This window comes from Anguilla anguilla, chromosome 16, assembly GCF_013347855.1.
Source record: "Anguilla anguilla isolate fAngAng1 chromosome 16, fAngAng1.pri, whole genome shotgun sequence".
In the NCBI taxonomy this organism is placed as follows: Eukaryota; Metazoa; Chordata; class Actinopteri; order Anguilliformes; family Anguillidae; genus Anguilla; species Anguilla anguilla.
Window position 1 is genome coordinate 25113310 of NC_049216.1, and position 14444 is coordinate 25127753.

At 41.7% G+C, this 14444-nt stretch overlaps 1 protein-coding gene across 1 annotated transcript; it reads right to left on the reverse strand.

Moving 5' to 3' along the window:
- Positions 1–8874: 8874 nt before the first annotated feature.
- parp16 (poly (ADP-ribose) polymerase family, member 16) lies at positions 8875–13744 on the reverse strand. The gene is made up of 7 exons (XM_035396520.1): positions 13678–13744; positions 12222–12469; positions 11913–12050; positions 11405–11611; positions 10715–10886; positions 10391–10535; positions 8875–10050 (listed from the first exon to the last, which is right to left on the reverse strand). Exons 2-7 carry the CDS (start codon positions 12408–12410, stop codon positions 9915–9917), a joined length of 987 nt encoding a protein of 328 aa, XP_035252411.1. The 5' UTR covers positions 12411–12469; positions 13678–13744; the 3' UTR covers positions 8875–9914.
- Positions 13745–14444: the final 700 nt, after the last annotated feature.

Consider the following 14444-nt stretch of genomic DNA (forward strand, 5'->3'; position numbering starts at 1 on the left):
TGGTGCTTGCACCAAGCAGACTGGCCAAACTTAACTTTGACTAACAAATAAATGAGTATGTTCTCCATTTTCTTCATGGACACATTTTTAATTTAGGTGATTTCTGAACTCATGAAACAGTGTTTCTGAAGAAAAAAACAAAACAAAAAAAACATGCATTCATGAATTGCACGTAAACAGAAATGACAAATGCTGATTGGATCCAGGCCAGTGCTTCTATGAGCTGGCCAGGACTTAAAGTGCCTCTGTCCGAGCTTTCCAACTCTCTTTAAGCCATAATTCAGAGCCTCCTCTTATTGCGCAATTAAACCCAACAGGTTTAGGACAAATCTGACTAAATGAGAAAGATTTAAACAATTTTTCTACTATTTTTAAGACCACCTGTTCTTTAGGTTAGAAGGGAACAATGATAACTATATTTTTTTCTATAAGTTGCCCATTTATTATTTATTTGTGCATATACACTTCAAGGAATTCCTGAGTATAATAATAATAATAATAATTAATAAAATTAAAGCTCAATGTGTTTTAAATAAGACAGAGCATGAAAAATGGCCACACCTGGTTATGCAGAATGTGTCTGCAGTGGGCATTCATATGCTCAACCATTGGTGACCGCACAATTCCCTTCTAAATTTTCAGCCAGTACTGATGATGTCATCCACCATTTAAACTTTTCTTGCGCACCTGTCTGCATTCATATTGGGGATGTACATCCACCTTGAGATGTTTTCTTTCTGAAGAGGGGAGTTTCGTTGGCCTAGCTTTCCTAGTTTCCTAGCCCAGCAAACGAAACAAAAACACAAGACCTACTAAATTCTTGAATAGGTGACCAAAAACACATAAGGATGTTTACTACAGAGCAGTCAAAGTGATAGTGGTATATTCCTCCCTCTAGTGGTGAAACACATTCCGGGGTCAGTTTTAATGGACAGTAGGAAGAACTCGCATGACTTTTCAAAACAGAATTTAGAAGCAGTTATTAATGCCTATCAATTGCCTGGCCTCTGTGATATTATCACAGAGGCCAGGCAATTGCACCTGCTGCTTATGTTCAATGTAAACATGGTTCTCATTCAAGTGTGGCATCACCAAAAACATACAAATCTTCACACCTCAAACCTGTACTTGAACCTGTGCAATCCTTATCATTTACAGAATGCCACTTACCATTCTCATGTCCTGATAAAGATGGAAGGAATGCAGGCAAAGATGGCTAAGACATAAGAATTAAGTTAGCTTGAAAAAGCCAATTGACGGTTCTTATTATTACTTTTTTCTTTTCTTTTCCACATCAACTCAACTGTAAGAGATGTTATTTTTAAGTGGGAACGTCAGGGAGCAACAACAACTCAGCTGCAAAGCGATAGGCCACACAAGCTCACAGAATGGGACTGCTGAGTGCTGAAATGCGTAGTGAGTAGTGGTAGTGAGTGGCCTCACAACACACTCACTACCAAATTCCAGATGCAAAAAAATCCACAAATAAATGAATGCGACAGGCGATACAAAAATGTGAACCAGCTATATTTATTTGTGGGTCGGCTACTTTTATTTGTGGATCAGCTACATCTATTTGTGGATCCGCTGCATTTATTTGTGGATCAGCAACATTTATTTGTGGATCGGTTACATTTATTTATTTTTGAGACTGTAGTTCCCCCATAGATTTCCCCAGTTTCATCACTGTGTCTAGTGCTGATTGAAAGGGCCAAACATTTCCTTATGCAAGGGGAAAAAAAAACCCCAGCCAACTGGGAACTACAGTCGCAAGCTAGCTAACATTCACAGCTACAGTAGACACTAATGAGCTATTTCTATATCTGCGGAGCTAACATTAGTTAACATGTGGTACCATAACTGACTAGGCCCATTATGTGACAGCAATTGAAATAGAAGGATTGCTGTAGCCTTTCTAGTTACCATTTGAAAACGGTTGTCATCAAAGAACTAGGGGCTGCTGGAAATCCAAAAATCTATACCCTATTGTTTTGTGTGAGATTGATAACGTACAGATAAATTGTGCAAGACGCAGTAACGTTTGATGTAGTTTATTCATTCTGACAGAGGGACAGTGTAGTGTACTTCACATCTTTTATTAGGCCATTAATTTGTGCCAAAACTACAATTTTATCATAAATAAATCAGAGAAATATATGACCACCTGTGTACTGTGTCAAAGATAAGGACCCAGATAGATGGCAGTAACCTGACCTCAGAGACGTCTGTGACGGCGTTCAATTGCTCCACTCGAACCAGACAGTGAATTTTTTTCATTTTTATTACGACCATGCCGACTTATGAAAAGCACACAGGTTTGCTCAGATAACCTGCCAATGTCCTAATCTTCTCCTTGTCAGAAACAGCTGATTATCAGATCATACCCTGAATTGCCCCTCTTTCAGAGTCATGTGACTAACATCACAAAGGGACCAGTCTTTCCACGCTGTGCGAACTTATCTAAAATTGCACAAAAGGAAGAAATGCTTGAAAACAAACAGAAAACAACAGAGAGATCGTAAAGATAACGCTCGGGGGATAATTAACGCCACACGCAGACGTAGACGTATACGCGCACAGTAAACCCCCTCATCCATTGGCTGCTGAGGAGGGAGGAGGTCATAAAGCTAAGCGGTATTGTCAGTGGTGTTGACCCGCAGACTGACGTATAAAAAGGTGGCACTGGGCTGTCTCTCCTCAGCACGCGTTAGGAACACACAGAGATGAGTCTCAGGACACTGGAGATGCTGCTGGTTTTGGGGACGGCCCTGCTGGCGTTGGGGGCGGAGAGCCCGGGGGCCGCCGGGCTCTCCGCCCCGGCCGGTGGGTACTCACTGCAGGCGCTGCACTGCCCTCCCTGCGAGCGCGTCCACTGCACCCCCCGCCGCGCCCTCCAGCTGCAGTGCAAGGGCGGCCTGACCACGGGCATCTGCGGCTGCTGCCCCGCCTGCGCCCGCACCGCCGGGCAGAGCTGCGGGGGCACCTGGAACTACCTGGGCAAGTGCGACGAGGGGCTGGTGTGCGTCTACCAGGACCCGGCGGACGGCACACCTGAATCGGATCAACATGGAGTCTGCAAAGAAGGTAAAATTCCACCATGAGAGAGAAGGCTTTGAAGGATTGGAGTTGCCCATCCGTATTTAGCAAAATAATGTTCTCTAGAGCATGGCAAGTGGATGATCGTGTGGAGAGAAAATTGTAGTGCATCGCACTGGAATCTAATGTACTAAAAATCGGAAAGGCAAAAACTTTTTATTTGATAATCAAGTTTAAACAAATTGTTTTGCCAAATTAACAAACATGCCTAATTAATTGAAAATTATCTATTAGTGTCTGTTATTGCATCTCTGCACATGCATATTACACACAAGATCTCTCCGCTGTACTCATTGCTCAATTTATTACTATTATTACTAATTATTAAAAAAACGTTTGAAAAAAGTGTAAAAGAACAGTAATTCCACACTGGACATAATTAAGTTAAATTGTCTGCTGATGGGTGATCCCTATATAAGTTTGCAAGCTTATTTATGAGAACTAATTAAAAACTCCTTTAAGACACTGTCCATTAAACACAAGCCCTCTAACTAAAGTGTTTCTTGCTCACGTCACCACAAGCTGTAATGTGCAGAGCAAACGTATAATAAACTCATTGGGTCACAGGCAATAACACTGGACAGAAATTCACTTTCAATAATTTTGCTTTATGTGCTCAACTCAGAACAATACCACATTTTTGGGTGCTAAAAGCCCAGTTAAATGTGATAAAATATATACTTTCTAAAGAATTCTTTGTTGAATGTTTTTACAGTGATGTCAAGCCATACAGCAAGCCAGACATCAAGAAAAAACTAAATCTTCAGTGAGAAAATTGCTGGGGTTCAACAAATCATTAATGTTGTCCAATAATTTAAAAAAATCTGATGTTATTTAAAAGATATTAATATTTCTATATTTTTTAAGGAGTAAAGCCACATTTTACCACTGAAGTGCAGTCCATCACCTTGTGTTGGTGGTATCCATCTCGGGACCTGGGTTGCACAAAAGCATACAGTTAGTTTTAACTGCAGTGAGGTCTTAGTGATAAGAGCCTGGCAGCGTCACAGGCAATCTGATTTACGAGCTGTGAAAAGCAACAGTGCGGTCAAGGCCTGCTTTGATTCAAATGAACTTCTCTGAAGTCAGTAAAGTCATAATTACACCTCTTATCTCAGCCATATTGCAAAAAAGGGGCCTATTTATCTAAACTATAGATACGCATCTACGTAGTTAATTGTACTGTCTTAGAATTGCATATATACGTGAAATCAACGTGTTGCATTGTGAATTCTCTATGCATAATTTCAGAAAAGTCGTTTTATAAAGAAACAGCCTCTCTTTGGTGGTGATAAGAGCTTTTAAAGTGCATGTTTTTTTTTTGCTAGTGCTGAATCCCCTGGAGGCAGAAAGTTGTCAGCCAGCATGCACCTGGGAATTCTGCCGAGATAACCCCTCTGCGGTTTGCTCTGCCAGGTAAGCAGGGTCACGCGGTGCCTCTGTGCTCCATGTACCCCCAGTCCCCCAAACTGATCCAGAATCACTCACCCAGGAGCCTTCCTTAGCGGAGCCATCAGCGTTAAAGTGGGATAATGCATCAGGGTCAGCACCTGCTGGCAGGCTGAGGTATCGCCTTCACAAACCCTCAGACCCGGCCCCTCTCCTCCGTAGGTCTGTGGCCCTGGAGAAGCAGGAGTGTCACGGCTCCTGCCAGCACACCTCTTGCTCCGGCTGCCTGGTGCTGAAGCCCCCTGCCTGCACGGAGCCCTGCGGGCAAGCCGACGCCCCCTGCCTGCAGCGCTTCGGCCGGTGCGTGCACAGCCACATGGCGGAGACGCACCACTCCGCGTGCCACCAGAACCTGCACGTGAGTACCGCGTCGGGGAGACAGGGGCCACAAAATACGGACATAGTGCTGTTTTACCTAACGTTTTCCCCAGTGACATCATAATGGCAAAATACTTCAGTACTGTTAAAGAAAGTGCACTGAATTCCACAGACTACTTATAATTCCTGCTGCTCATGCATGGCTCTTTGTTGCCCTCTCTGTGAAGACTACTCAATGACAGCGTGTTGCTCTCCACAGAGTAATGCAGAGGGGTACTTCCTATGCCTGATGCCTGTCTGTACAAAATTGGTGAGCTGAAGAATTCTTTGCCCTCAGAAGGTCCACAGAGTGAATCTTCACTGAAATGTAGCAACACTGGCAGCTATTTTGAGATACTAATTTGTATCAATGTTTTTAAAAATTCCTTTGTCATTTAATACTTTTACAGTGTATGTATGTAGCATATGGTTTGCAGAAATAAAAGAACTACCTTTAGTAATACCTGCCATTTGAAATTAAATGCACTGCACCATACCATTTGTCCCTGTCTCACATTATTATGCATGGGTAGCATTCATATATGGATGATATAATTCAGCTGAAAGCAATACTCTGTTATTTGCCACAATGCAACATGCAGCATTTGGTCAAGCACAAAAATACAGGCTAGTCAACGCATAAAACCTTGCTGTCCAAAAAGATCAATAAACTGTCTAAATGAGCAACTTTGTTATCAGTCTACCTGAAAACAAATACTTATTGAAAAAGGCAGGTAAATAACCACTTTTACTTCTGCTAGGTCGTTAAGTAAATGACACATGAAGGCAAGGCAATATTTCAAAAAGTATTAGTACCATTTACATTCTACTGATATTTATAATAAAATATGCATCATTAGAATTTGAATGGCTTAAACTAAACTATCAAAATGTGCCCATGGCCCACCTGGGATAGAAACATGAAAATGGGTTACTGTATAACATGTCTTTTATGGGCCTGCAATTAGGCCTGCTCAAAGACTCAAAGAATAAAACTTGGACCGACAATGGGCAGTTTTGTTCACTGTCCTTTTGAAGTTGGCTGTGTATAAAGATGCTCAGAAGAAGAAACAGTTAATTATTAAAAATGCCCCTTTCTCAGAACTACCCTTTATGAGTTTATGAGCAGTGGCCCAATCGACATTTTCAAAGGTGTTATTCAAAAACAAATAGGGTGATTTTATGTTCTGAGAATCAGGCTGCAAGCGCTTTCCTTATAGGCCTATATTAACCTTTTCCAGGCAGCAGAATTCGGAAACCAACACTCTACCAAAGTAAAAAAAAAAAGTTGTACTAAGGTTTTATATAATGACCACTTATGATAAAACCACAATGCAAGAGGACAAATTTGGAGAGATGTTGTTAGACTAACATCTTGCAATCACTCAGGCTGCAAAACAAATTACACATCTATACTACCATATCTATTACACAGCCCCCAATTTCAGCAAGGTATTTTGCTTTACACAGCTGGTCTCACAATGCACTGAAATTCAGAAACTACAAGATCCATGCAGTAAGGTAGACACTCACACAAGATTTCTGCAACATATCAGTTTGTTGACCAGTCTCCACCACACTGGGTTTTCACACAGCAATCCAAATGCAACAAAAGCCAAAATCATTCCACAGAGCACATGAAAATATCAAACGTTATGTTAGTTGGTGCAAATGTCTTGCTTGCAATCTCCACATAACGAAAATGCATGTCACATTAATCAGTAGTAAACCACTACAGCATGCCAAATTTCAAGGAAAATGAATTTAAACCAGACCATTCCACAAAATCTACACTTATAAACCATCACAACTATATCACAATTCTGATGAGGAGTTGCCATGGCATAGCACATGAATGTAACAATGTCTTCTTGACTACATCAATACTCAATCTTTCGCGGTGGACCTTGATTTTATAAAACCTGCCATGATTTTTCAGTGGACACCGGAGAGAAAGAAAACAGTACCTTCAGCTACCGAGCAGTGAACACAAATGAATGCATAACCTCACTATAAACCAAAGCCGCCTTTGTTATCCACTCCACATATCCTTCTTGTTATTCTTTACTGATAAATACAATCTGATAAGAGCGGATCTGAAAGGTGTCGGGGCCATAAAGCCATCCCACAGATATCACACTCATGGGTCAGTTCTTTGCGTAATGCAAAGTTGAACAAAATTTCTGAACGTTTTGAGCAGAAAGCATTACATCAGCCAGTGGCTACATCACACAAGCCGCAGCAGAGCAACTAATAGACACCATCAGCAAAGCTTTACAGCCAGTCTGCACGAGACAGCGGATGAACTGCGGTCCTCATATTTGATTTGGAGGACTACACCACCATCCCAAAGCTAAACAAAAGCCAGTGTTTTTACACAAGATCAATTTTACCACAGATTTACAGGTTTGTGCTGGGTTATTTCAAAATGTTTTCCTTCTTTTTTTTAATGGCTTCTGAATGCTGTGCAGGGCTTTACTGTGCGAGTGATGTACTGAAAAATTGCAGAATGTCACACCATGAAAGTGTATTGCATCAGCTCTGATGTCACACAGTCCTCAACACATCAACCTGTTATTCACCATCCCCCTTAAACCTGGGAGGCAGCTCAGCCAGGCAGCATGGCTTAAACATGGCCTTGACCTAGACCAGCGTGTCATACCACACACTGGAACCTCACTGCTGGTGGTCATGATTTAGTAAGGGGAATAGAATACCCAAACTACATTGGTTTCTTTGCGTGCAGTTGGATACGCTAGCACCATACGAGTAATTACATGAAGTTATGAGGTTTTCCACCTAGGAAGTACTGAATACCTGCATATCCCAAGATTAACTGCAGTTAAACTGAATCCCAAGCACATATAACCATATTTAAGCATTCGTTGATAAGTGGGCTTTATTCCAAAGTGATGACTGGAATGAGCAGAAGACTCATGAATGACTCATTACAGGGAGCCCTTTTTTCAGCAAGGCCAAGGAAGGTCTCATTACTGTGCGATAATGAAACCTTTTTTGTTTCAGATGATATAGTTGTTGGAGGTGTGCTTCATGTACATTGATGAATTGCAGAATATGTATTGAGGAATTGTATTTTGGTTAGCGTAGTTCATTTCCATTAGTACTCTATTGACTCAGTTCACAGTGGTGTAGGTCTAGCAGTGTTGTTAGCCAGGTCTAACAGTATTGCTCATATACATCATGTGACTACAGCTGAAAGTTGTCTCATATTGTAAATAGTATGATTATATTGCAAATCACTCCAAGAGCATCTGCTAGATGAATGTAATGCAAAAGTCTTCCTGAAAATATTCCCCAACAAAATAACTATACACATTAACAGAACAGTACAAGAACATATACTGCACATGTACTTTTACTTCGCTAGAGAGACATTCCATTTTTTACAGCTAGCTTGCCAGTAACAAAGAACACTTTGCAAGAATTAAAAAACGATTTGCTTATATTTAGTGAATGTGAAGGACAACACATTGTCATTAGACTGAATGCTTGAGAATTGCTGGAAACTCACCATGTCTTCAAAACAGCAAAAGAGAAACAATATTCAAATTGCTAACCTATGATTTACTGTTTTTAGGTGATAAGAGTAAAAGATACAGTACCTGTATTTGCATAGAAGCATAAAAAGCACAGAAAAGTCCTAAATGCCAAATTATAAATCCTCTGGTCACCAAGACATTTTGTATTTGTGGGTGTTATTACACTATATTATTTAAAGAAAACATTCTGATTTAATTTAAATTATATTTAAAAACAAAACGAGCTTTCATATGTGTTGAAGAAAATCCAGAGACTTGCCCCAAAGTCAATACATTTAAAATAGTGAAAAAAGACATCTGCAGGTGTCATCTGGAGGTAGAGTGCAAGTGAAAGGGTGAATGACACACTTCTGTACACAAGGCATGACTGAATACATTTCAGCAACCATGGCCAAACTTTTGTTTTTTTTGGGGGGGAGGGGGTTGGCGGGGGCAGGATATAGCGCTGTACATGGAGTTCTCATTGCCCTTCCCTACAGCTGAAGTGCATGACAGCTCAAAATTTGACAAGGTTTAGAGATGAAAGCAAACAAAATGTGTATTGTGGCTTCCATGACACCAGCGTATCATCACAGCAAGGATCAGGGGCAAAAACTTTAGTTTAGTTATATCACCACACGATGGTGTCACTGGCGGAAATGATGACTCGGCAACATGAATTAAGTGGTCACATTTTACACTAGATTGGCCTTTCAGCTACATATGCAAGAATTTGAAAGCATGACATTGCTCATGTGACATTACCAGGTAGTGTAAGGAAGTGTACTTGCAGAATACTTATTTGCATATACTATAATTTCACAGGTATAAGGCCACTGTAATGTACAGTGTAACTAAGCAACAACCTGGGATTGGACCTACATTAAAGAGTGAGGACTGGAATGTAAAAAAAAAAAACTTTAGGGATAGGGTCGTTGTTATCCCTTGGGGCGGGGCCAAGGAAGGACCAGCGCTATGGCATTTTACGGCACACTGCCAATAACTCACAATCTTCCTGTCTGCCATTTATCATTGATCTGAACCGAAATCTAGGCCTTGATCTTGATCTAGGTAAAAAGCAGGAGACAAGGTTATCCAAAAGCACAATTCCTTCAGAGGAGATTGATATGAATCTCAGTTCATACTTCAGTGAGCTTTCCACTCCTTATGAAACAGGAGGAGAAACAAACTGCAGAAAAATAAAAATACTCATCACTCGAAGCATGAACAGAGCAAGCAGTTATAGCCCGTTGAGCAGCCAATCCCAACAACCGATGCGTGTACAAAAATATGAAATATTGTAATTATATTCTTTTTAAAAGAGACAAAAGAAAGAAAGGAAATAAGGTGTGGGAGACTTCCTTCCGTTCCAGCTGAAGGACGGAGCTGCGCGTCTCCCGTGTGATTGTCCAGCCGAGCGTTAGAGAAGGCACTTTGGGCGGGGAGCGAGAGAGACCTGTGCCCGGCCTCCCCTCAGCGAAACAGTCTGTGCCAGAAGGACTGGAAGGTGGTGGAGTTGAAGGCACCGATGAGGATAAGCAGCAGCAGGTACAGGCTCATCATGATGGCAAAGTGATGTCGGACCAGCCAGGACGTCCCCCGGGTGTGTCTGGAACCCCGCAAAAAAAACACACACGACCTCATTCACGCCGCACACACCCTGCAATATATACTGCTGCTCTCAATCCACACTCACTCCCAGTACAAACATCACTGCACAGCAGCCAGATGCTAACCGCGTGTGCAGGTCACATGCAGGGTAAACACATTAATAATTACTAGATAAAGACTTAATTATACCAGAGAGTCATACAACACCTTATTTGAATAAATGACTGACCATTGGCTATGATCCTACAGTTTCAGTAACGCCAGTCTCAGTCTTTTTTAATAACGAGGACGCATTTAATCCCCGAGTTGGAGAGGCTGCAGTCCCACATGCGCCTCACCTGGTGCGGTGCTGTTTTTGGGAGTACACCAGCAGGTACTTGACTCGGAGGAGCTGATTGTTGGTGACCACAAAGTATTTCTGAGGAACCTCGCCCCCTTCGCTGTTCCTCGCCCTCGCCCTGTGACGGTCAATGCCCTCAGAATCTGAAATGCAGTTTCAATACCAACAAAATCGGGTCTTCCCTTAGTTATAGCTAGGATGCCATGGTTGTCACATGGGTGTATGTTCTCCAGGCTGGATTGATTCGTGTGAATGAGTGTGTGTGTGTGCGGGCGCGTGCGTGTGTGTGTGTACTAAATGATTATCTGCTCTGTTACCATACCTTTCTTCTTCACTTGACACTTCACATCCGGGTGATCGATGACCTCACACACGGCAATGCAGCTTAGTAACGGTCCCAGAAGACTCTCCCGCCACCCGTTGCCATGGGGACTGTAGAGGACAGCCATGCTGAGGTCACTGGTCAGGTAAGTGCCTTCACCAAATAACGAAGTCTGCAAATAAAAGATTTTGATTCACTGCTGATGTCCCCCACAGCAGTTTGTCTCCCACTCTTTGGCACAAGACAAATAAACCCTCTTACAGTTTGGCTGAAACTCTTAAATCTACCATATTCATTTTAAATTTAAATAGATGCATGTTACCTTCTGGAATAAGGCAGTGCAGACCATAATAATACAAGCTGAATTTGACTTTGCAACTGGGGTCTGCACCGTATACACATGTACCTACTCACTTGCATACTCTATTATCCATTTTAAACTGGTGTTATAAATGACATTGCACTGTGAGTCTTAAAACGAAACTCAAAGGATCAAAAGACTGAATCACAAAATCAAGTTTATACATTGCAGTCACAGCAAATTGGCTAATAATAAATAACCCATAGTTTGCAAGGTACACTGGAGTTGTTCATGAACAAACAAGACTTGCTTCAGAATGCTGTTGGCCACTGCAATGCTCCAGCCACTTGGGCACTTAAACCATGGTTATGATGAATAAGACCACTGGCCTTATTCAGGTGGCAGTGTAGGCCATTGTGAATGATGGAGTGGAAGTTCTCCAGGCGGCTGCCATGGAAGGCATAGAGGAGATCCCGCTCTCCTCTGGTCTTCTCGAACCGGGCGTTCATCTGCTCACAGTACTCCAGCTCAAACAGGAAGTCCGGGACAGGCGGTGATGCCCCCTCACACTCTGTCAGCTCCCGAATGCGAGCATACTGATTTGGTTGGGCACAGAGAGCACATATGACTGAGAAATCTCTTGCATGTATGCAGCTGAATTACATGCAGTCAAGGGTACACTTTAAGATGAAAGATCACAAACATGTGAATAGAATGTTCTTCAGTGAATATTCTAATACTGAAGTAAGTCACAAAGGGTAATTGAAAGCAATGTTCATAGACTTTAATAATATTAAAAATAAACATATAAAAAAACCTGCTCTTCAAAGCGTTAAAGACAACAGCAAGTACTGGCTTATCAGCAGGCGCCACCAGTTTAAAGCACCTGGCCCCCACCTCCTCTTTCTGCAGTGTCTTCACAGCAAAGTTCCTGGAGGAGAGGACCCAGTGCATCAAAGCCAGGTGCTGCTCCCCCTCTCCAGGCCCCTGGCGCACCAACTCCCTCACCCCGGGCAAGGAACTCACATCTGTCAGCTGGAGGAGAGCCAAGACAGACGGTCAGGTCGCTCTGAGACAGCGCACCGCAAACACGGAAACGCTACCGATTCATCCCCCTAACTTCAATAAATCTGTATTCTAAAAACATCCCAGAAAAGACTATGATGACGGCCATAATGTATTCATTTATTATTATTTTTTACTCACCAGGGCCTCAAAGTCTTTGCTGTCCCCGTTGACATATCGCGGCGGAAAAGGTCGAAGCACAGAGTCCCGCTTGTAGCTCAAGGCAGCGGCTACAAACAGGCTGCAGCGTAGGTCAGCTGCCACCGGGTCTCTGTGCAGGCAAAACCGCACAAGCTCTCGGACTGTGTCAGGTGGGAGCGGGGGCTGCATTCCCGGTACTAAGACACAGACGGACGCACAAGCCAGTAGCTAGCTACATGCAGGTCCAGCTGCGTAGGGAAGTGCAATAAAAACAATGAACTGCATTAAGCTCAGCATGGTTACAAATAACAATAAACAAAGAACCTGAAGCCTGTCTTTGTTTAAAAAGGGCAAATGTTTTAAGTATGGCACTGTGTACCTCAGTATTTCACATAATCAAAGTATCTCGCTGTTGATTATAATACACAGTAAATTGGACAGAAATTATTTCCAGGTTTTAGGTGTATTAAGGTGCAACTGTTCTGCTGCTAAAACCAGGCTAGCTGGTACTACATGCCAAGCACCTGTTCTGCTCCCACGGCGAGCCAAAATTGTTGTCTTATCTACATAACTTTGTGCAGTTTTAACCACACAAGCTGTCTTTGAAACGCTGTCCTTGATATCCCGGATCCTTTGTTTTTGTACCAAGTAACTCCACTGTCACGTTAACATGCCAAGAAAAAAAATCCCTGGACATATTCCCATAGTCGTGGCCAGTGGCTCTGGTCCTGGCCAATCCCATTAACACTGGCTCTTCAAATTGCGGTTAGTCAACTTAACGTTGGCTAGCAAGCTAATGTAAACTCTTCCGTCATATAATCGGCTATAACAGGTAGAAAACTATTCAGGGGCATGCGATTCAAAATGTTTCGTTAACGTTGCTAAGATTAGCCGACACAGGCAATGTTATGGTTCAGCTTGTTTGTGTACTTTAATGATTGTGCTTTTTTAATGTTATGGCTTTAGGAAGTTCTTTTCAACTCACAGCCTCGTCATACTTGCAATGTTAACGTCACGTAGCTAGCCAAAACCTGCTGAACCACAAAGCAGGAGGCAGACCAAAACTGAACAAATTCTACTAGTAAATTAGCTAGTTAGCCATATAGATTTCGAACCTCACCTTGCAAACTCAGGCATTTATATTTGTTGAGTGCAACCAACTATTATACCTCGTGCTAGCTAAGTTTAAAGCTGTGCTATATGTTTTAAAATAAATATTTGAAGGTAGGCGTTCACGTTAGCTGAGCCTGCGGTCGTCGATGCTTTCTACAGTTAGCAAAATAGCTGGCACGCTAACAACAAAAAGTGTCACTTTTCTGAAAGGTGTTGTATTTGCAGGCTATTACAATTTTGCAAAGGTTGTTACCCACATAACACTTTTTCATATCACAATAGAGCGCAAGCAGCGACCACAACTTAAAAATTAGACAAACATTAGCAGCAGACTCTCACTCACCTCAAGCACAGGTCTACCCGAGACTGGAACAAGGCCCACTGCAAGCTGTCCCCGGCAATGCCTGAACGTATTCTGTGCTACGTGAATAAGCATTACTGCCGCCTAGCGGCATTACTGTGAGGGGCAAACGAAAATCCTGGATAATGCAAAGGTGTTATTGTTTCATTCGAATTCATGTACAATTCTGTTTATGCAAAAACCACACCACAATCGAGTTTATTCAAAATCGTGGCTGAAATAAATGAATACATTTGGATTTTAAGCATTTAAAATAAAAACATGTAGAAAAGCAAAATCAGCAAAATACAAAAATACTTAAAAGTTTTGTCTAAAATATGAAAAAATGCAAAAATGTAAAATCATTTTTTTTTCATTCATATGCGTGTACAATCAAGTATATTCAAAACATATGGTGGAATAAATGAAAATTTTTTTTATTTTTTTATATTTATGATTATTTTTACCAACTGGAAGGGAGCATGGATCGGGATTTTATTTGCTAAAAAAACAAACAAAAACAAACAAAAGACAAACAAACAAACAAAAAAAACCCCCATCTTGATTCTGCTCATTTACCCTATGCTTCTTAAATACTGAAATATACCATTACATGGTACTCAGCCTCTTCTTGAAAGTAGACTACATTTTTATGATTTAAAAAAAATGGAGTGGGATTTATTTGGAGATACAGCTATGACCCTGTAGATGTACCCAATAATTTAATGAAAGCTGATTTCTTCTTAGGTTTAGTGGTGTGTCTCACGTCT